At 40.9% G+C, this 24,042-nt stretch overlaps 1 protein-coding gene across 2 annotated transcripts in view; it reads right to left on the reverse strand.

Moving 5' to 3' along the window:
• Positions 1–670: 670 nt before the first annotated feature.
• The window catches only part of LOC115135421 (eukaryotic initiation factor 4A-I), a 36,713-nt gene continuing 13,341 nt past the window's right edge, over positions 671–24,042 (reverse strand). The window contains exons 6-11 of one of the 2 annotated variants that reach the window (XM_029670098.2): positions 23,141–23,250; positions 11,050–11,193; positions 6,960–7,097; positions 6,162–6,251; positions 5,712–5,791; positions 671–1,653 (exon numbers count right to left, since the gene is read on the reverse strand). In XM_029670098.2, coding sequence (XP_029525958.1) covers positions 1,509–1,653; positions 5,712–5,791; positions 6,162–6,251; positions 6,960–7,097; positions 11,050–11,193; positions 23,141–23,250 — 707 coding nt within the window. In that variant the 3' untranslated portion in view covers positions 671–1,508. Of the gene's footprint in view, positions 1,654–5,711; positions 5,792–6,161; positions 6,252–6,959; positions 7,098–11,049; positions 11,194–12,225; positions 12,655–23,140; positions 23,251–24,042 lie in introns of those variants that run through there. The other variant, XM_065023479.1, reaches the window with a different exon arrangement.

Genomic DNA, 24,042 nt, shown 5'->3' on the forward strand with positions numbered 1-24,042 from the left:
CCTCAACCGTGCTGCCAGTTATCCTCCGGGTGCACTCATCAGAAGAGTGCCACAGCCAGTTGATCCTTCTGGCCTGGATCGATGGAATTTGGCAGACCAATAATATTTTTATTTGTCAAACGGCAGCCAAGCATCGATGATCATGTCACCAGAATAACTCTCGATATTGGAGAGGAGCATCAAGCTCATCACATTTGCACTTTCACCACCCTGTGAAGTTCATCGTCATTTATTTCACATGTAGCCTAATAAACTGCACACTTTCCCAATGAGTCGTTGTGGGAGGACAACACGTCATCGCGTGACACCCAAGTTTACTTCAATATGATGGTTATTTGGTAGACACTAAAAGATCCCACCTTGTCTAGCGTATTTTGTTGTCTGCATTTGGAAAGTTAACCGGAGAATGTTCTGTTTCCATCAGGCCTGTCATGACATTTTTTATGCAACATGTACTTTACTCGCATAATAAGGTTGGATGAAAACCTGGTTAGTGTCGACACAAAAAAAATCACTGGACAAGTTCATGGAAACATAGCTACTGATTATATTAACATGATAAATAACTGGCAAAACACATTTTTTATTTGGTAACTTTATTGAAGTCACCACCCTTCCCCAATTTGTAAAATGAAACCAAACTAATGAATAAAAAAAGGTGGAAAATAAATAAAATGTTTATACTGGAATTTTATTCCATGTAGTCCATCAAATGTCTTTGCACTCAAAGCAAAACTCCCAATAGCCCCCTCTGTACACCTTCAGTTTCTCCCCCAAAATGCCAACCTTTGTGAAATGTAAATTATACACTTTAGAATTAAATATGGGTAGTTTTATATATTCAATGAAAATATCTACCAACAGCTTGTCTTACCACTCATTAACGGTGTTAAAATTAATAGCTCTACTTTCAAGGAGGCACATGGAGGATTTTTTAAAACATTTTTATAAACAATGTCATCCTTTGTTTGTTTAAAAACTCTCCTGCAGAAAATCTACTGCATATCAGCAATGGAGAGTGATAGAATATAACAACTTCAATGCAAATAACAAAGACTGCAACTGCATAGTGCAATCCCCATTCCCAAAATAAGTTACCATTTCCTATTGAAATGGAGTCCCAAGGGGTCCTTGTATACAACATAAGGACATGAATTCTGCTGCTAATGCAAACATACTGATCCTCGTCTGTGGCCAAGTAAACATACAATTCTAGGTTTTTATAATGCAAGGCTAGCAGGAGAGGTGGTCTCTTTCCTTTAAGCCATAGAGAACCAAATGAATGGGGCTGAGCTGAGGGACCGCAGAGGGCATGGAAAAGGAGGGGAAACCGGGGGTTCCCCTACCCCATTTAAGAGCGCAAAATTGGGATACACGGGAGAGGCTTGGATAGGTGGGAATATAGGTGGGTGATAGGTAGGAAATGGGAGATTTTAGAGAACAGTGAGATGATGATAGTGGTATGTAGACCACCAGCAGGCAGGGCGCCAGGGGCAGGGGGCTCTACTCTAGATCAGGTCAGCCACATTCATGGGCATCTCTTCTACTGTGGTGTTGTAGAACGTCTCAATGTCCCGGAGAGTGCGCTTGTCCTCCTCTGTCACCATGTTGATGGCAACACCCTTTCTGCCAAAACGGCCTCCTCTCCCGATCCTGGCACACAACATTTAAAGACAAGGTTAATATGAACCCTGCCGATCTGCATTTAGAATTAAAACAGTAGTGAAATAAACATTACATGAAACAAACCAGGAGGAATGTGAGCAGATCAATATAGATAACTCTGGAAATGTAAAAAAATAAACAGGAATTCCTGATTCATTCGCTTTATAACTAGGGTGGCAACAAATTCTACAGGTGGAATTCAAACCTGAGTTAAGCACACGGAAATTATACATGATTCCCTTTTAATGCACTTCTCTCTATGCATATTCTGACCTTTAATTTAAGCATGAGAATAGCATGCTATTCACACGCTATTCATTCTGGGGTGGAGACCCAATAACTTAAGTTGTGGCAAAGGCGTCTTTATACGCCGTATTCTGACATCTACCTAATTCCCTCATAATTCCACTACCTTTACGCACGATGAATAACGTCGAGCAACTTGTCGGTTCCAAGTGGAACATCTTTCTTTTATCCAACAGAAATAACACCATTCTCCATGCACTATTGATTAGAGCTAGGTAAATTAGTAAGCCGTTTGGATAAGGGGATTGTAAATAAATCTAAATAAATGTGAAACCAGTCAAAGGGTAGCAAACTGAAGCATATCAACATATCACCTTTCCCACAGTGAAGTTCATGAAATGCTGGCCTTATAACTTGGGGTGAAATTTGGAGACCCGAGGTATAGGCTTCTGTAGCCATGCACAAATGGCAGTATAACGCCAAACCTACAGAGTTTATTTATGATTTCTAGAATGTTTTAATTAGAGTGAGCTCCAAAAGTATTGGGACAGTGACACATTGTTGTTTTGCCTCTGTACTTCAGCACTTTGGAATTGAAATGATACAATGAAGTTAAAGTGCAGACTATCAGCCTTACTTTTAGGGTATTTTCATCCATATCGGGTGAACCGTTTAGAAATTACAGCAATTGTTGTACATAGTCCCTCTATTTTAAAATTCACCTGTGCCTTGATTACTTCTGGAAGTTCATTTTGCACAAAGTTTGTTTTGCATTTCTGGCATTGTTCACTAGCCAACATCAACTTCTTTTTGTTCTAACCTATTGTACAACTTTCTCACCTTCCAGTATTTCATGGATTGAACAATCAGAGTATCAAGATCAAAGTATTTTTAAATCTACCAATTGGTGCTGAAAAGGAGACGAATTTGTGTATTTACATGGCTTTCTTTCATTGATCCCTAATATTCTGAAGCGTTAGTGAGTGTTGAAAAAAAAAAAAGTACAGCAAATTTAAAAGGATGGATTTAGATAAATGTACTGATAACTTTATTGACAATCGTTTCAGCGGTTGAATTAAATTTATTCAGCATTTATTCAGCATGCGCAAGGGGGTAGACAAGTTTTTTTCTTCTGGTTAGGCCATCTTGATATCTGGCTTCCTCGAGACATTTGTGGGCCTTAATTATTTAATCAAACAGCATGCTTAAAGCATCTGACAAGTTCAAATCAAAATCAAATCAAATCAAATTTTATTTGTCACATACACATGGTTAGCAGATGTTAATGCGAGTGTAGCGAAATGCTTGTGCTTCTAGTTCCGACAATGCAGTGATAACCAACAAGTAATCTAAACTAATCTGAACTAACAGTTCAGTAGATATAGTTGATTTTATTAAAGCACAAAGTGTGTGTCTATATATGGAAAAGTACACGTTTAAAAATGTCAACCAATCGATTGGTCGAAAGAAGAGGCTACGTTTGGTCAAGCAATATTTTTGGGGGTCGGGGACAACCCTAATCCATACACCCAGTCACTACAAAGAAACAGGCGTCCTTCCTGACTCACTTGTCAGGGAGGAAGGAAATCACTCAGGGATTTCACCAGGATGACAATAAAGATGTTAAAACGGTTACAGAGTTTAATGGCTGTGAAAGGAGAAAACTGCAGATGAATCAAAAACATTGCAAGAGCTTTGCACACCTGGATTGTACAATATTTGCACATTATTCTTAAATTCTTCAAGCTCTCTCAAGTTGGTTTTTGCTAGACAGCCATTTTCAAATCTTGCCATAGATTTTCAAGCCGATTTTTAAGTCAAAACTTTAACTAGGCCACTCCGGAACATTCAATGTCATCTTGCTAAGCAACTCCAGTGTAGATTTGGCCTTGTGTTTTAGGTTAATGTCCCGCTAAAAGGTGAATTAGACTTCCAGTGTGTTGGAAAGCAGCCTGGACCAGGTTTTCCTCGAGGTGCCCTTCTTTGCGATGCATTGAAAAACGGGGGTGTGAAAAAAGGGTTGTGAATAGCTTACGTTCTGAAGGCACTGTAAATGTATGCGGGTATACCTGACAGTGGCTACTGATAGTGGGCTAATATTTAACACAATACAAATTGTAAAAAATACAGTGAAAAGTCTGGGTATAATTAAAACATTCTAGAAATCATAGGTTTGTTGCTATACTGTAATTTGCGCATGGCTGCAGAGGCCTATAGCTTGGGTCTCCAAATGCTATCCCAAGGCCAGCATTTCATATAAACTTCATTGTGGACATTGCTGCCATATGACTGGTTTCACATTTGTCTCCATCGTTAAGGTAAAATAGATCTAAAATAATACTAATTTATATTTACAAATGCCTTATTTAAACATCTCACTCATTTACCTAGTTCTTATCAATAGCTCTTGTCAATTTGCTTTTATCAATTACAATGCACGGAGAATGGTGTTCTCTATATAAAAATAAAATTCCCCATGGAACTGACAGGTTTCATCGTCCGTAAAGGTGGTGGAATTATGTTGGAATTAAGTCACGGTGAGAATACAGTATCTGTAGACGCAGATCCGCCAAACCATTTCTTTGATATTCAGCCCAAATGAAAAGCGGGTGAATAGCATGCTATTCTCATGCTTAAGTTTAAGGTCAGAATACACATAGACAGAAAAGTGCATAAAAAGGGAATTCCGTTAAATTTACACACGCTTAACTCGGGTCGGAATTCCCCACTAAGGGATTTCAATGGGGCTTTCTCCATTCTGATTGCTTAATATCAAACTAAATACTCAGCATTTTAATCAATTTCTGCACTCCTTTGAGATCATTTCCACACTGCTACATAGGGCTGCACGATATGTGCCCAAAAAATCTCATATTTACCAAAACATTGTAATTGGGATTTAGATCAAAACACTTGGGGGTGAACTGTTGGGATCAAGGCAATAGAATGATTATTCAAATTCTATGGTTACAATATAATAGTGAGCACTTTGAATACACTGTTGTTTGACATGACAACGAATGAAAAAGCCCAGGGAGGAATTATTGTGACAGGATAGGAACCAAAGTGTTGGTCAGTGTTACCTAGGGGACCCTATAATCTAGCTACATTAAATGTTTTCTCTTAGCTACATCATATAGCTAACATTTCCATGCTTCACCTATTCCTCTTTGATTTAGAAGATACTGTTGCACAAAAACAATGATGACTTAGGCCTACACCAGCACTGGTATCAGGCTGTATTAGCTAGTTACGTTTGCTCCGACTCAGTAAATGTATTAGCTAACTGGCGATTAGCATTAGCAGCTAAAACTATACAATTTTAGCAACAACTTGCTAAAAAAGGACACTAGCTGTTTGCACACCGCAAGACACACAACCTAATAGTGTAATTATAGAACGCTTGTGGATTTATATTAAGAAGCAAAGTGGAAATGAGCATCGTTTTCATCAACATCTTGTCGCAAGTGCTGTATTACCTTTATTTATTTAACCAAGCAAGTCAGTTAAGAACACATTCTTATTTTCAATGACGGCCTGGGAACAGTGGGTTAACTGCCTGTTCAGGGGCAGAACAACAGATTTGTACCTTGTCAGCTCGGGGGTTTGAACTCGCAACCTTCCGGTTACTAGTCCAACGCTCTAACCACTAGGCTACGCTGCCGCCCCATTAACCATGCAGACTGAGCGCAAGTGGTCGTAGCATATCACATTTAACAAACCAAACATTCAGGCCTCTGCATCAATACCAGTATATAGTAAAATACGCTATACCGCTCATCCCTAAGGGTCCCTCCTACCTGTGAATGTAGTTCTCACGGTTGGTCGGCAGGTCATAGTTGATAACCAGAGACACCTGCTGAACATCAATTCCTCGGGCCTGAAAGGAGAAACATGATCAGCATTCCTGCAATGCCTGACCTCTAGCTGCCATTGCTTTATTACCCTGAACACTGGTGCAGGCTAGCATAGTCCTGTGTGGATCAGTTGGTAAGAGTGTGGTGATAGCAATGCCAAAGGTTATGGATTCAGATCCAACAGTGATCACATACTAAAAATGTATACATGTTGCCACTTGATTCAAACTTTGTCATCACTGTTCATTAAGAGTAGGCTAATTAAATAAATCATATAGAGCCCACTTACACATTCAATTAATATAATAAGATATTAACATAATTTTACATCCAACATATGAAAAGATTCAGGGCACAACGTGCTCTACCAAGGTAGTCCTGAACTCAACTCACCAGCAAATCTGTGGTGATGAGAACACGGCTGGAGCCAGAGCGGAACTCCCTCATGATCAGGTCCCTCTCCTTCTGGTCCATGTCACCGTGCTGGGGAGGAAGGATGACATTACATTTAGCAGACACTCTTATACCGAGCCACTTATAGTCAGACAAGATAGTTAGCCTGGATCTGACATCACCTTAGTGAATGAACGCCACAAGCATTTCATGAATCTCGATACCGTACCAAGATCAAACAGTTACAAAAATCATAAAAAAGACACAACAAATGCTGATCTATGGGAATCATACAAATGCTGATCTATGGGAATCATACAAAACTGCTGTTCTATGGGAATCATACAAATGCTGATCTATGGAAAATATACAAAACTGCTGTTCTATGGGAATCATACAAATGCTGATCTATAGGAATCATACAAATGCTGATCTATGGAAAATATACAAATGCTGATCTATGGAAAATATACAAATGCTGATCTATGGGAATCAGACAAATAATGATCTATGGGAATCATACAAATGCTGATCTAACCAGATCAACGGGATGTTTTCTGCACAAAGTCTGCTAAATGACTTAAATGTAAATGTAAAGAGGCACTAAGAAGTACAGGAGGAACTTTGTGACAAAGATAGGAACTATCTTTGTCACTAAGTGGGAGAACTTGCACAATTCATGGCTGACTAAATACTTTTTTGCCCCTTTGTATATCCATCACCAAACACATACCTGGGTGTTAGGTATGACAACACTGTGGGACATGGACACAGAGCTGGAGGTGCAGGAGCTCTTACCAGGGCAGAGACAGTAAAGTCCCTGGCATGCATCTTCTCAGTCAGCCAGTCCACCTTCCTGCGGGTGTTGATGAAGATCACAGCCTGGGTGATGGTCAGGGTCTCGTACAGATCACACAGGGTGTCCAGCTTCCACTCCTAACAATGGAAAGGGGGTTGAATTGAGACTGAAGACATGGGAGTAACGTTACTTTATAGCTAAGTAGTGGAGAGGGAGATCCCAGCCACGGTGGAGAGCAGTCTGCTTTCTTGCCAACGAACACCGTTCCTCTAACAGCATGGGAGACGGAGGGAACTCGGGACCCCAAAAACATTTAAAAGGGTGCTTAAAAGGATATAGCTGCACATTATTAGTATCACTGTCGAAAGATTTTTTCAATCAAAATCAACCATCTTGATAATCAAATAATCAAGTACTACAAGTTTAACGAAGGAGAGGCAATCTCTAAACTCCTCACTAGCTATGTTTTCATGAACCTTTCCAGTGATGGTCAACATTTAGAATGCTTGCACAGAAAATACATGCGACAATTGCCTGCTACGGTGCGTTTTCCATTGAAATATCTTGTATCGATAAACTCAGCTGGATGTAATGACGTCACACTTTCGCAAAAACCCTACAGTGTCAAAACAAAATGAAGTGATTAAAAGTGTTACCATTAAATTGCGCATTAATACATTGCCGACAGCCTGTATGCCCTCACACCAGCATACATAGAATGCAAAAATCGACTAATATTTGCCATATTCTAATCATTCTCATGTGTTAACATATAGCCACGGTTCGTGGCATGGTGAAACTTGCACTCCTGTAGCGGTGAAACTTGCCAGCCAACCAGAAAAGAAAAGCGAAGCAATTCCGGCATTCTTTAAAGTCAGTCAATGTCCTGAAAAAAACATTTGTATAGTTCGAAAAAATGATTTTGCAAGCAGTATAATTTAGAACTAAATGTTGAGCTTTATAGTTACGTGATGACACCACGTGCCCCACAAATTCAAAATGGTTCAGCAAAAACTGTTTCCAGCATCATTTGTCACAACAAAGGTTCCACAAAATAAAAATCTACCCCTGTTGAACGTATGTAAAAAAGTATATATATTTTTTTGATCTTTAGAAAATGTTTTCTATCTGCCGTTTCCATTACAGATGTCGCAAAGATTTTAGCTTTTGTCTAATAGACCTGGGTCATTGGAAACCTGCTTACTGATTAGTATTCTACAGTTGAAGTCGGAAGTTTACATACACTAAGGGTGGAGTCATTAAAACTCGTTTTGTAACCACTCCGCACATTTAATGTTAACAAACTATAGTTTTGGCAAGTCAGTTAGGACATCTACTTTGTGCATGACACAAGTAATTTTTCCAACAATTGCTTACATACAGATTATTCACTATCCCAATTCCAGTGGGTCAGAAGTTTACATACACTAAGTTGACTGTGCCTTTAAACAGCTTGGAAAATTCCAGAAAATGGTGTCATGGCTTTAGAAGCTTCTGATTTACATTATTTGAGTCAATTGGAGGTGTACCTGTGGATGTATTTCAAGGCCTACATTCAAATGCCTCTCTGCTTGACATCATGGGAAAATCAAAAGAAATCAGCCAAGACCTCAGAAAACAATTGTAGACCTCCACAAGTCAGGTTCATCCTTGAGAGCAATTTCCAAAACGCCTGAAGGTACCACGTTCATCTGTACAAATAATAGTACGCAAGTATAAACACCATGGGACCACGCAGCCGTCATACCGCTCAGGAAGGAGACGCATTCTGTCTCCTAGAGATGAATGTACTTTGGTGCTAAAAGTGCAAATCAATTAACAGCAAAGGACGATAGAGGAAACAGGTACAAAATTATCTATATCCACAGTAAAAACGAGTCCTATATCGACATAACCTGAAAGGTCACTCAGCAAGGAAGAAGCCACTGCTCCAAAACTGCCATAAAAAAGCCAGACGACACTTTGTAACTGCACATGGGACAAAGATTGTACTTTTTGGAGAAATGTCCTCTGGTCTGATGAAACAAAAATAGAACTGTTTGGCCATAATGACCATCGTAATGTTCGGAGTAAAAAGGGGGAGGCTTGCAAGCCGAAGAACACCATCCCAACCGTGAAGCACGGGGGTGGCAGCATCATGTTGTGGGGTTGCTTTGCTGCAGGAGGGACTGGTGCACTTCACAAAATAGATGGCATCATGAGGGAGGAAAAGGATGTGGATATATTGAAGCAACATCTCAAGACATCAGTCAGGAAGTTAAAGCTGGTTCTTCCAAATGGACAATGACCCCAAGCATACTTCCAAAGTTGTGGCAAAATGGTTTAAAGACAGCAAAGTCAAGGTATTGGAGTGGCCATCACAAAGCCCTGACCTCAATCCTGTGGAAAATTTGTGGGCAGAACTGAAAAAGTGTGTGCGAGAAAGGGGGCCTACAAACCTGACTCAGGTGCACCAGCTCTGTCAGGAGGAATGGGACAAAATTCACCTAACTTATTGTGGGAAGCTTGTGGAAGGCTACCCAAAACGTTTGACCCAAGTTAAACAATTTAAAGGCAATGCTACCAAATACTAATTGAGTGCATGTAAACTTCTGACCCACTGGGAATGTGATGAAAGAAATAAAAATCTGAAATAAATAATTCTCTCTGCTATTATTCTGACATTTCATATTCTTAAAATAAAGTGGTGATCCTAACTGACCTAAAACAGGGAATTCTTACTAGGATTAAATGTCAGGAATTGTGAAAAACTGAGTTTAAATGTATTTGGCTATTGTGTATATAAACTTCCGACTACAACTGTATGTGGTCAGAACAGTTACTAGTGAGGGGGGTGTTGCAAAATTCGATAGTTACATACAGTATCAGAACTGGAGTTCTAACCAGTCATATTTTTATGGTTCCCCCCGTTGCCACTCCTTCTCCCGACAGTAGGGCCTGCTCTGCTCCTTCTCCCGACAAGTGAAAGTGCATTTCCCAGCTGATAATCACCCCGAAACTCAACCTAAACAAAAATAAGTTTTGTTTACTGTCTCAATACATTTGGAGCCCATTATAATGCCATTATTGCTTTTGTTCTGATTTTAACAAGGCCACTTGGCACTTATAATGATGTTTAGGTTAGAGATGTTTTCATCATTAGACGGCTCGTGGTTGGGGTATTTAAAAAAAAAATGTTGTCATTATAAAAAGCTGTTACCGTGTTCCAACACATATGCTTTCTGTTTCATACTGTAGTTGTAACACAGGCATTCAACCAATAAAATAGATTGAACACTTTTTGTTGTTGTTTGTTTTTGAATTTTACCCCTTTTTCTCCCCAATTTCATGGTATCCAATTGTTTAGTAGCTACTATCTTGTCTCATCGCTACAACTCCCGTATGGGCTCAGGAGAGACGAAGGTTGAAAGTCATGCGTCCTCCGCTACACAACCCAACCAAGCCGCACTGCTTCTTTAATGAATTTGTTTGTTTGTTTTTACATATAGCCTACAGTAACAAACTAATGAAAACACTATTGTGTTATTTTAAATTAAATACAAATCGTATTCCAATGCTATCCAAGGCCTTCGTAAACACAATCAAAAAAATGAATATTTTGGGATAGCTTATATGACATTTATTAATTACACTGTTAGAATGTTGCAGTCTGGTGTTAAATAGGGAGCCAATTTGATTTGAGCACTTATTTCCATAACTGATCAAAACTTGTTTTCTCACGGCTCTCTCTTGTCCCTCTGAAGCAGACGTATGGTGAGCAATATGTTTGAAACCTCAATTGGCAATATAATCACAGAATTGCATATCGTATCTTGAGATCCCAGGCAATTCCGAGCCCAAAGAGTTACTGTGTTGTATTGACAAAATGTGTCTACTTCATGACCTTTGTTCTTCTTTTAGATACATTTTTAAAAATGTTAAAATCAACTGTTTTACTTACATATAGGATGCTCCATGAGTTGATTTATTATTATTTATTACTAGTAGAGCAAAGAGCCTCACGAAACTCTTGTATCACAAGCATATATAAAGAGCCTTATATTTGATCTATATATACTTTTCTAGAACAAGCATCTAGAACAGCAATACCTCTTTCTCCACGTTAATGTAGAACTGGCGAATACCCTCCAGGGTGAGCTCCTCCTTCTTCACAAGGATACGGATTGGGTCACGCATGAACTTCTTGGTGACTTCCAGCACATCCTGAGGCATGGTGGCAGACAGGAGCACCACCTGGAAAATAGGGTTGAGAAAAGGTATTAGCTAGGCTCTATAGAACAAAATACTTGACAGAGGAAAGTCTCTCTCTCTCTCTCAGATATAAATATTCTATATTCGCCAAGATGATGCTTAATTCTGTTGCGACATTTGTCAGCAAAACAATCTTAATTAAAAGTCCTGAATTTCCAGAGAGGCAGCAGGAAGAGCATGAAATCAAATCAAATGTATTGGTCGCATTCACAGATTTGCAGATGTTATCACAAGTACAGCATAATGCTTATGTTTCTAGCTCCAACACTGCAGTAATCTATATATCAGGAATCAAGGTAAGACCCAAATGCAGTCTGTGTGAAGTAACAATGTTTATTGTAACAACAGGGGTAGGCAAACGACAGGTCAAGGAAGGCAGGGGTCGATAATCCAGAGTAGAGGCCAAGGTACAGGACGGCAGGCAGGCTCAGGTCAGACAGAGGTCGGTAATCCAGAGGCGGAGCAAAGGAACAGTACGGCAGGCAGGGTCAGGGTCAGGGACAGGCAGAGTGGTTAGGCGGGCGGGTAGAGGGTCAAGAATGGCAAGGGTCAAAAACCAGGAGGATGAGAAAAGGAGAGACTGGGGAAAAACAGGAGCAGAGACAAACGCTAGTTGACTTGAACAAACAAGACGAACTGGCACATACAGACAGAAAATATAGGTATAAATACCAAGAGGCTAAGTGGGGAAGATGGGCAACACCTGGAGGGGATGGAGACAAGCACAAGGTGAAACAGATCAGGACGTGTCAGTACCCCCCCCACCCCCCTAGGGACGCCACCTGGCGTTCCACCTGGGCGGATACCTGGTTGACTGGGGGTGCCGGCGGTGAAAGTCGGCAATGAGGGCCCGGGTCCAGGATGTCTTTAGCGGGAACAGAGCACCTCTCCTCCGGGCCATAACCCTCCCAGTCAACCAGGTACTGGAAATCCCTGCCCCGAACCCTCAGGAGGCGTCTCACCGTGTACGCTGGCTGGCCACCAATGACACGGGGGGAAGGGATGGGCCTAGAAACAGAAGACAAGGGGCAGTCAGACATGGTTTTAGACTCTAGACACAGAAAGGGTAGGAAAAATACGGAGAGTAAGGGGCAACAGAGGATGAACAGCAGAGGGGCTAATGATCTTGGAGCGGGGGGGAAAGGCCTCGGCTTCCGGGGGTGTAGTCGCGGCACGCCAGCGCCTCAGGCTTGACCTTCTTGGATACCGGAATCGAAGTGGCCCGGGCCTTACTGAACCCCTCCCGGAGGTCCTGGTACTCTGCGAAGCTGGCGGAGAGGTCGGGGCAATTTTCAAGCCCCCAGGAACACTTCCCGGGGCAGGCAGAGCTGACTTCAGGCAATGAGTGTGGCAGGACAGGCTCCAGCCCACAATGGCACCAGTAGCCCAGTCAATGGAGGGATTGTGTCGCTGGAGCCAAGAGAATCCCAATACCACGGTACCCTGCGGAGACTCAACCATAAATTGGTATAAATGTACGGATATAAAAGTACGGATAATCCTGATTTGGACAATATAGATTAATGAGACAAATCTCGTTTTCGTCCACTTTCATATTCAAAAGGATCCACCTTCCTTGCGAAACATTCCTGACTATTTGCACATTCAGATCGTAATATTTGTTCATTAATATCATCACATCTTTTGACTTCTTTTGTCCATGACAGAAAATTATTTCACCACCCCATTCCTTTTTCCACGCAACTTCATCTAAGGATGTAGAGTGAGTTTCCTGTAAACAGTAATTGTTACATTCCTTTTCTTTTAGCCATGTAAAGACGGATCTTTTTTTAATAATCTGCTAAACCATTTGAATTATTACTGGCTGTACTTATTTCACCCCTTACCATAACTAGATACTATTCTCAGTCTAAATTGACAATAATTAGTGCTTGTAAAGTTACTGCCATCGGACGTATTATGACGGTCAAAAGTAGAGCTTTCAAATGTTTGATATTTAGAATTCAAGAAATAGGTTCTAGCAATATTTGTTTTATTCCCTTGCCTGTTTGTTTTATTCCCAATGCCGCAGATGTTAGAACATTTACATTTTTACATTTAAGTCATTTAGCAGACGCTCTTATCCAGAGCGACTTACAAATTGGTGCTTTCACCTTATGACATCCAGTGGAAAAGCCACTTTACAATAGTGCATCTAGGTCTTTTAAGGGGGGTGAGAAGGATTACTTTATCCTATCCTAGGTATTCCTTAAAGAGGTGGGGTTTCAGGTGTCTCCGGAAGGTGGTGATTGACTCCGCTGTCCTGGCGTCGTGAGGGATTGAGACAAGAAAATTGAGACAAGATATTATGTGTGTAGTAAATCTGAGTATGTTGATGTGTATGATATTGGATGTGATTTAGTGAGAGTGTGTACGATGTCTGTATAAGAATAAGACTATAATGTGTGATGTCCAAATAAATAATAACTTCTTGATGGTAGCGGGGTGAACAGGCCGTGGCTCGGGTGGCTGAGATCTTTGATGAGCTTCTTGGTCTTCCTGTGACACACGGTAGATGTCTGAGTGCAGGCAGTGTAGTTGCCGTACCAGGTGGTGATACAGCCCGGCAGAACATCTTTAAAAGTTTGTGAGGGTTTGTGAGGGTCTTAGGGGCCAAGCCAAATTTCTTCAGCCTCCTGAGGTAGTACAGGAGGGGGCTGGGCACACACCCCTGTGGGGCCCGTGTGTTGAGGATCAGCCTGATAAAGGTGTTGTTGCCTACCTTCACCACTTGGGGTCGGCCCGTCAGGAAGTCTAGGACCCAGTTGCACAGGGAGGGGTTCAGACCCAGTGCCCTGAGATTAGTGATGAGCTTGGAGGGCATTATGGTGTTGAACACTAAGCTGTAGTTGATGAAAAGCATGCTTACATATGTATTCCTCTTGTCCAGGTGGGATGGGGCAGTGTGCAGTGCAATTGTGTCATCCGTGGATCTGTTGGTGCAATATGCAAATTGTAGTGGATCTAGGGTGTCGGGTAAAGTGGAGGTGATATGATCCTTAAATGCACTTCATGAGTTCAGTAGCCTTTGCTTTCTTGTTGGGATGTAACGGTACACGTATTCGTATCGAACCATTCGGTACGGACACCTCGGGTCGGTCTGCACTGAACCTGAATGATTACATTAAAAAAATATGTAACATTTTTTTTTTTTTTACTCTAGGAATAGGCTATGACTACACTGCGGTGTATGCCTTGAGTAAATCTGAGCTGAAGTAAACATGGTCTATTCCGTTAAATCAACTAAAGCCTATTGCACATGATGTAATGAGAATTAAAATCTTAATTGGCGAATTCCAAACTGTACTTTAGAGAGGCGCAGCCGGGAACTAGTTCTGTGCAATGACTAGTGTTGGGGGTCGATAAACCAGGAGGATTTTCCCTCATCGTTTAAATCTCCAGTTTGAAAAACATTTTGGCTTCCCAGTAGATTACAACGGCGATGGACAGATAGAGTATGTCGCCACTGCTCAACGAGAATAGCCTATGCAGCTGCCAACACCTCAAACATGTTGACACATTTACGCCAACACCACCCCAGTATTCATACCAACGGAGCAGGACGGAAACGCAAAGAAAACAACCTTGTCTCCCGTCTGTATTCAAGCAGCCCTTCACAGCAGATTCTGACCGGGCCAAAGACATTTGAGAGCGATAAGTATGTTTATAGCCGCAGATATGCTCACATTCTTGTTCATTGAGAACAACATTGTGTTTTCGAGCCACGTTACGAACTTCGCCCTCTCACACCCATTTCAGCAAATAGGTAATACAAGCTCTACAGTGCCTTCAGAAAGTATTCACACCCTTAGACTTGTTCCACTTTTGTTGTGTTAAAGTGGGATTCAAATGGATTTGATTGCAATTTTTTTTGTCAATGATCTACACAAAATACTGTCAAAGTGGAAGAAAAATTGTAAAGTTAAACAATATTTTGATTAGATAAGTGGTCAACCGCCTGAGTCAATACATGTTAGAATCACCTTTGGCAGCGATTACATCTGTTGGTCTTTCTGGGTAACTCTCTTAAGAGCTTTGCAAACCTGGATTGTACAATATTTGCCTATAATACTTTTTTTTTGTTCTTAAAGTTCTGTTAAATCATGCCAAAATTTAAGCAAATTTTAGTCAAACTGTAACTAGGCCACTCAGGAACATTTAATGTTGTCTTGGTAAGTAACTTGTGTATATTTGGCCTTGCATTTTAGGTTATTGTCCTGCTGAAAGGTGGATCTGGTATTTGGTATTTTATTAGGATCCCCATTAGCTGTTGCAAAAGCAGCAGCTACTCTTCCTGGGGTCCACACAAAACATGAAACATAATACAGAATGACATAATACAGAACATCAATAGACAAGAACTACTCAAAGACAGAACTACATTACAAAAAGGCACACGTAGCCTACATATCAATGCATACACACAAACTATCTAGATCAAATAGGGGAGAGGAGTTGTGCCGCAAGTTGTTGCTTTATCTGTTTTTTGAAACCATGTTTGCTGTTTATTCTGTTTATTTTTTATTATAATACTGTACGCTTTCTTGAATTTGTTCTGGATTTGGGGACTGTGAAAAGACCCCTGGTGGCATGTCTGGTGGGATTAGTGAGTGTCAGAGCTGTGTGTACGTTAACTATGCAAACAATTTTGGATTTTCAACACATTGTTTCTTATAAAAAGAAGAAGTGACGCAGTCAGTCTCTCCTCAACACTTAGCCAAGAGAGACTGGCATGCATAATATTTATGTCAGCCCTCTGATTACTATTAAAAGCTAAATGTGCTGCTCTGTTCTGGGCCAGCTGCAGCTTAACTAGGTTTTTCCTTACAGCCCTCGACCACACGATTGGACAATAATCAAGATTAGACAAAACCAGAGCCTGCAGAACATGCTTTTTGTAGTGTGGTGTCAAAAAAGCAGAGCATCTCTTTATTACGGCTAGACCTCTCCCCATCTTTACAACCATTGAATCTATATGTTTTGATCATGACGGTTTACAATCTAAAGTAACACCAAGTAATTTAGTCTCCTCAACTTGTTCATTACCAGTCAGCTGAGGTCTAGAACTTAAGGAATGATTTGTACCAAATACAATGCTCTCAGTTATAGAGGTGTTCAGGACCAGTTTATTACTGGCCACCCATTCCAAAACAGACTGCAACTCTTTGTTAAGGGTTTCAGTGGCTTCATTAGTTGTGGTTGCTGATGCGTATATGGTTGAATCATCAGCATACATGGACACACATGCTTTGTTTTATGCCAGTGTCAGGTCATTCGTAAAAATAGAAAAGAGTAGAGGGCCTAGAGAGCTGCACTGCGGTACACCACACTTTACATGTTTGACATTACAGAAGCTTCCATTAAAGAAAACCCTTTGAGTTATATTAGATAGATTGCCATATGCAGAAGAAATTTGGCTTGTCACCAAAAGCACTCACAAACTTCTACAGATGCACAATCGAGAGCATCCTGGCGGGCTGTATCACCGCCTGGTACGGCAACTGCTCCGCCCACAACCGTAAGGCTCTCCAGAGGGTAGTGAGGGCTGCACAACGCATCACCGGGGGCAAACTACCTGCCCTCCAGGACACCTACACCACCCGATGTTACAGGAAGGCCATAAAGATCATCAAGGACAACAACCACCCGAGCCACTGCCTGTTCACCCCGCTATCATCCAGAAGGCGAGGTCAGTACAGGTGCATCAAAGCTGGGACCGAGAGACTGAAAAACAGCTTCTATCTCAAGGCCATCAGACTGTTAAACAGCCACCACTAACATTGAGTGGCTGCTGCCAACACACTGACTCAACTCCAGCCACTTTAATAATGGGAATTGATGGGAAATTATGTAAAATATATCACTAGCCACTTTAAACAATGCTACCTAATATAATGTTTACATACCCTACATTATTCATCGCATATGTATATACTGTACTCTATATCATCTACTGCATCTTTATGTAATACATGTATCACTAGCCACTTTAACTATGCCACTTTGTTTACATACTCATCTCATATGTATATACTGTACTCGATACCATCTACTGTATCTTGCCTATGCCGCTCTGTACCATCACTCATTCATATATCTTTATGTACATATTCTTTATCCCCCTACACTTGTGTGTATAAGACAGTAGTTTTGGAATTGTTAGTTAGATTACTTGTTGGTTATTACTGCATTGTCGGAACTAGAAGCACAAGCATTTCGCTACACTCGCATTAACATCTGCTAACCATGTGTATGTGACAAATCAAATTTGATTTGATTTGATATCATGGATTCAGAGCTGAGGTTGAAAAGCCATAACACATATGTTTTTTCAACAACAGGTTATGGTCAATAATATCAAAGGCTGCACTGAAATCTAACAGTACAGCTCCCACAATCTTATTATAAATTTCTTTCAACCAATCATCCATCATTTGTGTCAGTACAGTACATGTTGAGTGCACTTCTCTATAAGCATACTGAAAGTCTGTTGTTAATTTGTTTACAGAGAAATAGCATTGTATTTGGTCAAACACTATTTTCTCCAACAGTTTGCTAAGAGCTGGCAGCAAGCTTATAGGTCTGCTGTTAGAACCAGTAAAGGCCGCTTTACCACTCTTGGGTAGCGGAATGACTTTGGCTTCCCCCCAGGCCTGAGGACAAAGACTTTCTTCTAGGCTCAGATTAAAAATATGACAAATAGGAGTGGCTATAGAGTCAGCTACCATCCTCAGTAGCTTTCCATCTAAGTTGTCAATGCCAGGAGGTTTGCCATTATTGATCGATAACAATAATTTATCCACCTCTCCCACACTAACTTTACAAAATTTAAACTGGCAATGCTATTCTTTCATTATTTGTTTTTTTAATGCATGAATACAATTGCTCACCGTTCGTTGTTCGCATTTCCTGCATAAGTTTGCCCACTTTGCCAATTAAATAATAATTAAAATAATTGGCAACATCCAATTGTTTTGTGATGAATAAGCCATCTGATTCGATGAAAGATGGAGTTGAATTTGTCTTTCTGCCCATAATTTCATTTAAAGTACTCCAACGTTTTTTTCATTGATCTTGGCTTCATAATACAGTTTCTTCTTCTTTTTGTTGCGTTTAGTCACATAATTTATCAATTTGCAGTAAGGTAAGTATGCCAGTCAGATATGCAGCCAGACATATTAGCCACTCCTTTCCCACCCCCATTTCTTTCAACCATACAGATTGGTCTCCCAGTGTCTGGTGAAAAGCAGACTGAACCAGGTTAACCTCTAAGAATATGCCTGTGCTTAGCTCCATTCCTTTTCTCTTAACCCCCCACCCAAAATAAACTCTAGTCCTTGCCGATTACAAGCATACCCATAACGCAATGCAGCCACCCCCATGCTTAAAAATATAAAGAGTGGTAACTCAGTGATGTATTGGATTTGCCCCAAACATTATGCACAAAAAGTTAATTTCTTTGCCAATTCTTTTGCAGCATTACTTTAGTGCCTTGTTGCAAACATGATGCATGTTTTGGAATATTTTTATTCTGTACAGGCTTCCTCCTTCTCACTCTAATTTATGTTAGTATTGTGGAGTAACTATAAATGTTGATCCATCCTCAGTTTTCTATCACAGACATTTAACTCTCTGTGACTGGTTTAAAATCCCCATTGGCCTCATGGTAAAATCCCTGGGCAGTTTCCTTACACTCAATCAACAGGATCCCTGTAGATCTTTGTAGCAACAGGGCATATTAATAAACCATCCTAAGTGTAATTAATAACTTCACCATGCTCAAAGGGATATTCAATGTCTACCCATCTACCAATAGGTGCCCTTCTTTGCGAGGTATTGGAAAACAAGCCTGGTCTTTGTCGTTGAATCTGCGCTTAAAATTCAATGCTCGACAGAGGGTGTCACGACTTCCGCCGATGTCGGCTCCTCTCCTTGTTCGGGCGGCGTTCGGCGGTCGACGTCACCGGCTTTCTAGCCATCGCCGCTCCATTTTTCATGTATCCATTTGTTTTGTCTTGTTCCCTGCACACCTGGTTTTCATTCCCCAATCAATCTACATGTATTTATTCCGCTGTTCCCCCTCGTGTTTTTGTGTAAGATTGTTTTTGTGATACGTGTTTTTGTACGCACTAGGCTTGCGTGCGTTTTCCCTCGTGTTATTTCACGAAGCCTGTTTGTATACATTTGACGGTTGTGACTGTTTTTGCACGTTTTACACTTTGCCTTGTCGGTTGGAGGTTTTTGGACGCAGCTGCGTCCGTCGGTATATTCTCTCCTGCCGAAATAAAGTGTGCGCCTGTTCACAATTCTCTGCTCTCCTGCACCTGACTTCAGCACAAGTACGGACACGCCTGACTGAGGGACCTTACAGATGATTGTATGTGTGGGGTACAGAGATGGGTAGTCATTACAAAATGATGTTATACACCATTATTGCACACAGAGTTAGTCCATGCAACTATCTGACTTGTTATGCACATTTGTACTACTAAATTATTTAGGCTCGCCATAAAAACAGGTTGAATACTTGACTTAGTTTTTCATTTTTTATTAATTTGTAACTCATTCTAAAAGCATTATTCCACTGACATTATGGGGTATTGTGTGTAGATCAGTCACACAAAATCTAAACTTAAAATTCTTAATCTAAACTTTAAATTCTGGCTGTAACAAATTGTGGAAAAGTCAAGAGGTGTGAATACTTTCTGAAGGCATAAGCAATGAGCAAGCTAAAGCCGAAGTTGTCAATGAGTTGGCCACTACAAGCTTACTACAGATGGATAGACCCCCAAGGCTACAGAAAGCTACTTAACAGTGACAAGCCCATCACATTAGCCTGGAGTGGGAAATGAGAAGTAGCGTACTACAGACATGCCCTTTGAGTCACACAAGTATGCATCTTTTTCTCTTTGTAACAAAACATAGCATAAACCTATACAATGTCTGAAACATGTTTACATATTGATTTCACATGGATATAGCACTTTATTTGAGTGTTGTTGTTTGCGTAATCGTGTGTTTTATTTAAGAAAATACAGTGCTGGTATTCCTTATTGTGCTCTCATGAGGCATTATATTACATGATCATATACTGTATGGAATCAGGAATACCAACACTTTGTATTTTCTTAGATAAACAAAAATGAACTAGTACCGAAACTAAGGGTGGGAATGTTTAAACATTAAAAATGTTTAAACAAAGTTGGGATCCTTAACATTAAGAAAAATCCCAAACCGAAAAACACATTTCTTTGTTTTTTCCCCCCCACTTAATTAAAATCACTGTTCATTTATCACAAAACATTTTCCGAGATACAGCCAATAGGTTGTGAAGGCCTGGGGAAGTTGTGTAACTCAAATAAAACTAAAGAGGAAGAGGTGAACTTTAGGCTACTTGGTGAATTTGGAAGTCATGCAAGACAAGACATTGCGAGATGCAGATTACCAAAACATAAGAGCAAGCTTCTGCCTCTCTCTTCCTCAAGCTGGCATGCCTGCTCTACTTGCTCTGTCTCATTGCTAAGGATGCAAGTGTGTGTTCAGTCTGTTGCATTTAGAATATCCTAATCCAGTGGTCGCCAACCGGTCGATCGTCGATCTTCAAGGCATTCCTAGTCGATCACCAAATATTTCTGTAGAAAAGCCAACGAACAATAAAGGCTTGCACTCCTTTATTTAAATCATGTTGAGCTGTTGCCAGTAGGTGCACTTGATTCAAAAGTCCTGCGCACCGGGTAAGCAAAGCGTTCCCATGAGACAAAATACGCTTACGGACCGGCAATTCTGTGACTAAATGGTGTGCACCTACTGCGCTGCCCAATCGGATTGCTCAAATCACCGTGGCTACAGAGCTTCCATGACCCTGGCCACAGCCAAGTTAAATAGGCTACTAGCCTACGTAAGATTTAATAACTTTTAAAACCATGACCACAGAGAGACTGTCAACGAATACAGCAAAGAGCTGAGTGAGTTCATGTTTAAGTTTATAATCAGCATGGTCACTGTTTTTATTCAACACGCTTTCTCCGTACTCGCTCGGGCTGCAATGAATGACTAGCCAAGTATCGATAGCCCTGCGTTTTATTATTATTAGCAGCTCCCACTCATCGTCAGTAGCTGTGCGAAGTTGCTGGATATTGACCTGTGTAATGATCATGCTGTTTAATCAGCTTCTTGATATGCCACACCCATCAAGTGGATGGATTATCTTCACACAGGAGAAATGCTCACTAACAGGGATCTAAACACATTTGTACACAAAATTTGAGCGAAATAAGCTTTTTGTGCATATGGAACATTTCAGGGATCTTTTATTTCAGCTCATGGGACCAACACTTTACGTGTTGCATTTATATTTTTGTTCAGTATATAACTTCATTGCTTCGCCCTAGCGGTCAAACAAACGTAACAGGACCATTATACTGCATTGTAAGTTCACCTGGAATTGTATGACTTTTTCTTATCATTTAACACACTTGAAGGCCTTACTCACGTTGGCCACAGAGATAGGGAGCACACAGTCCTTGTTAGCCCAATTTGCTTGTTTTCCTCAAAATGGGCAAAGAAAAGGTGTTTAGCTTGCCCAGGAGTGAGGCATCGGTGTTCGCGATGTGGTTGGCTTTCCCATTATAATCTGTGATTATCTGTCTGGAGTCCCTGCCACATGTAATCTAACAGCTCAGACACTAGATGCAACTCCACTTTGTCCCTGTATTATAATTTTGCCTTACGGAGGTCATAGCTGTTCCCAGTCACCATGTCGTGATTAAATGTGGTGGTTCACGCTTTCAGTTTTGCGATTGCTGCCATCTATCCACGGTTTTTGGTTTGGATAATTGCTAATCGTCAAAGTAGGAACAACATACTCTATGCACTTCCTGATGAATCCAGTCACCAAGTCAGTGTATACGTCAATACTATTCCTAGAGGGGAACCGGAAACATTTCCCAGTCCGAGTGATCAAAACAGTCTTAGATCAGACCAACATTGAACAGCCCTTACCACCGGCGCTTCACGCATAAGTTCCTGTCTATAGGTGGGGAGGTGCAGGATGGAGGTGTGATCTGATTTGCCAAAGGGAGGGCGGAGGAAGGCCTTGTTCTCTCCACGTGTAGCACAGGAGATGTGCTGGTAGAATTTTGGAAACATTTACCTCAGATTTCCTTTATTAAAGTCAACAGCTACGATAAATGCGGCCTTGGGATATACGGTTTCTAGTTTGCACAAAGTCTGGTGTAGTTCCTTGAGAGCCATTGCTTGGGGGAATATACATGACAGTGACAACCAAATAAAATTCTCTATGAAGGTAATACGGTTGGCATTTAATGGTCAGGTATACCAGATCGGGAGAACAAAAGGCCTTGAGTTGGTGTACGTTACCACAATCACACCATGAGTTGTTAAATCATGAGACATACCCCTCCACCTTTGTTTTTACCAAATGGTTATTTCTTCCTGTCCTCGCAATTAACAGAGAACCCCGCTGGCTGTATGGAGACAATAAATCCATAGAGCCATGATTCTGTAAAACTGAGTATGTTACAGTCCCTTATGTCTCTCTGAAAGGAGATCCTCGCCCTGAGCTCATTAGCAAGTAATATACTCTGAAGCAATGGATGATTTTCTCGCCGACTGAGCCTCATTAGAACCCCACTTCTCCCTCTCCTCCAATGTCAACGGTTTGGTGTAACACCCAGGATGAATGGGGCTGCCTCGGGAAGGATCCAGGTCAGAGAAGTGGCCACCATTCGACAACAACACAGCCGATCGAAAAGTTATTTTCGGCTGTAGGAAATAATACTACAAACATTCTGTGCAAATAATATAAGAAATATAAGAAATAACAGGGTGACCGTGTCTGTCGGCGCAATAACTTTCTAACGGACTGTTTGACAGTCTGTGCCCTTACTTGTGCGTGTGGTCCTCTTACCTGTGTGCTGGTGCCGAGCTTCTGGAAAATCTCATAGATCTGGTCCTTGAAACCCCGGCTCAACATCTCATCAGCCTCGTCCAGGACAAACATCTTGATGTACTTAGCAGCTGTAGGGGGAAGATGAGCACTTAGTTCAGACAATTTGAACACAAAATAGTCCAATCCCAATACTCCATTCAGTAAACAAATAATTTAATAAAACATACTGATGTAAACAACAACTTGAGAAAAGTATGACAAACAGTTATGTTATCTCCAGGGGTTAGAACCGAGATTATTTTCCAACCAAAAAAAAGTATGTTTATATCGTTCCTTTCAGTTCCTTTTTAAACTTGTGAAATATCCATTTTTTTAAACGTTTAGTTTGCTATTACATTACCTTACCAATCAGTGGGGAGAGAGCAGCTTAATTGCTATGGAGCAGGCAAGCTATTTACATGCATTGGACAGATGAGTGTAGGGTGCGAGATGTGCCAGAAATGTTGTGGGTGGGGAGAGAGCGAGAGAGGGTGGAGGAAGAGGCTTGAAGTGCTGTGGATGTTGTTGTTGTGACAAGCATTTATACAATTATACCAACGCAGGAGCAGCTTCTGTGAAGGAATTTTGAATGTCTTTGAACTTCAGGGTTGGCTTAACGTTGGACCAGCTAGCTAGCAAGCAAGCATGTGTGTGCAGAGCAGCACCAGAATTTTTATTTAAAACAAGTCTTACCTTTTTGTAGTTAATAAATCCAATGTGAAACATGAAAACGATAGTATCCTTAACTAGCATTGAGTAGGTTAATCTATTCTCGAATTAAAAATCTCTCACCTCGTTTCTGAATCACGCTTGAAACGTCAATAGGCTACGAGACTATGCTTTGGAGGGGGAGGGGCAGGTTGTCTACACGCACTGGAAAA

Source organism: Oncorhynchus nerka, linkage group LG10, assembly GCF_034236695.1.
Source record: "Oncorhynchus nerka isolate Pitt River linkage group LG10, Oner_Uvic_2.0, whole genome shotgun sequence".
NCBI classification, from domain to species: domain Eukaryota; kingdom Metazoa; phylum Chordata; class Actinopteri; order Salmoniformes; family Salmonidae; genus Oncorhynchus; species Oncorhynchus nerka.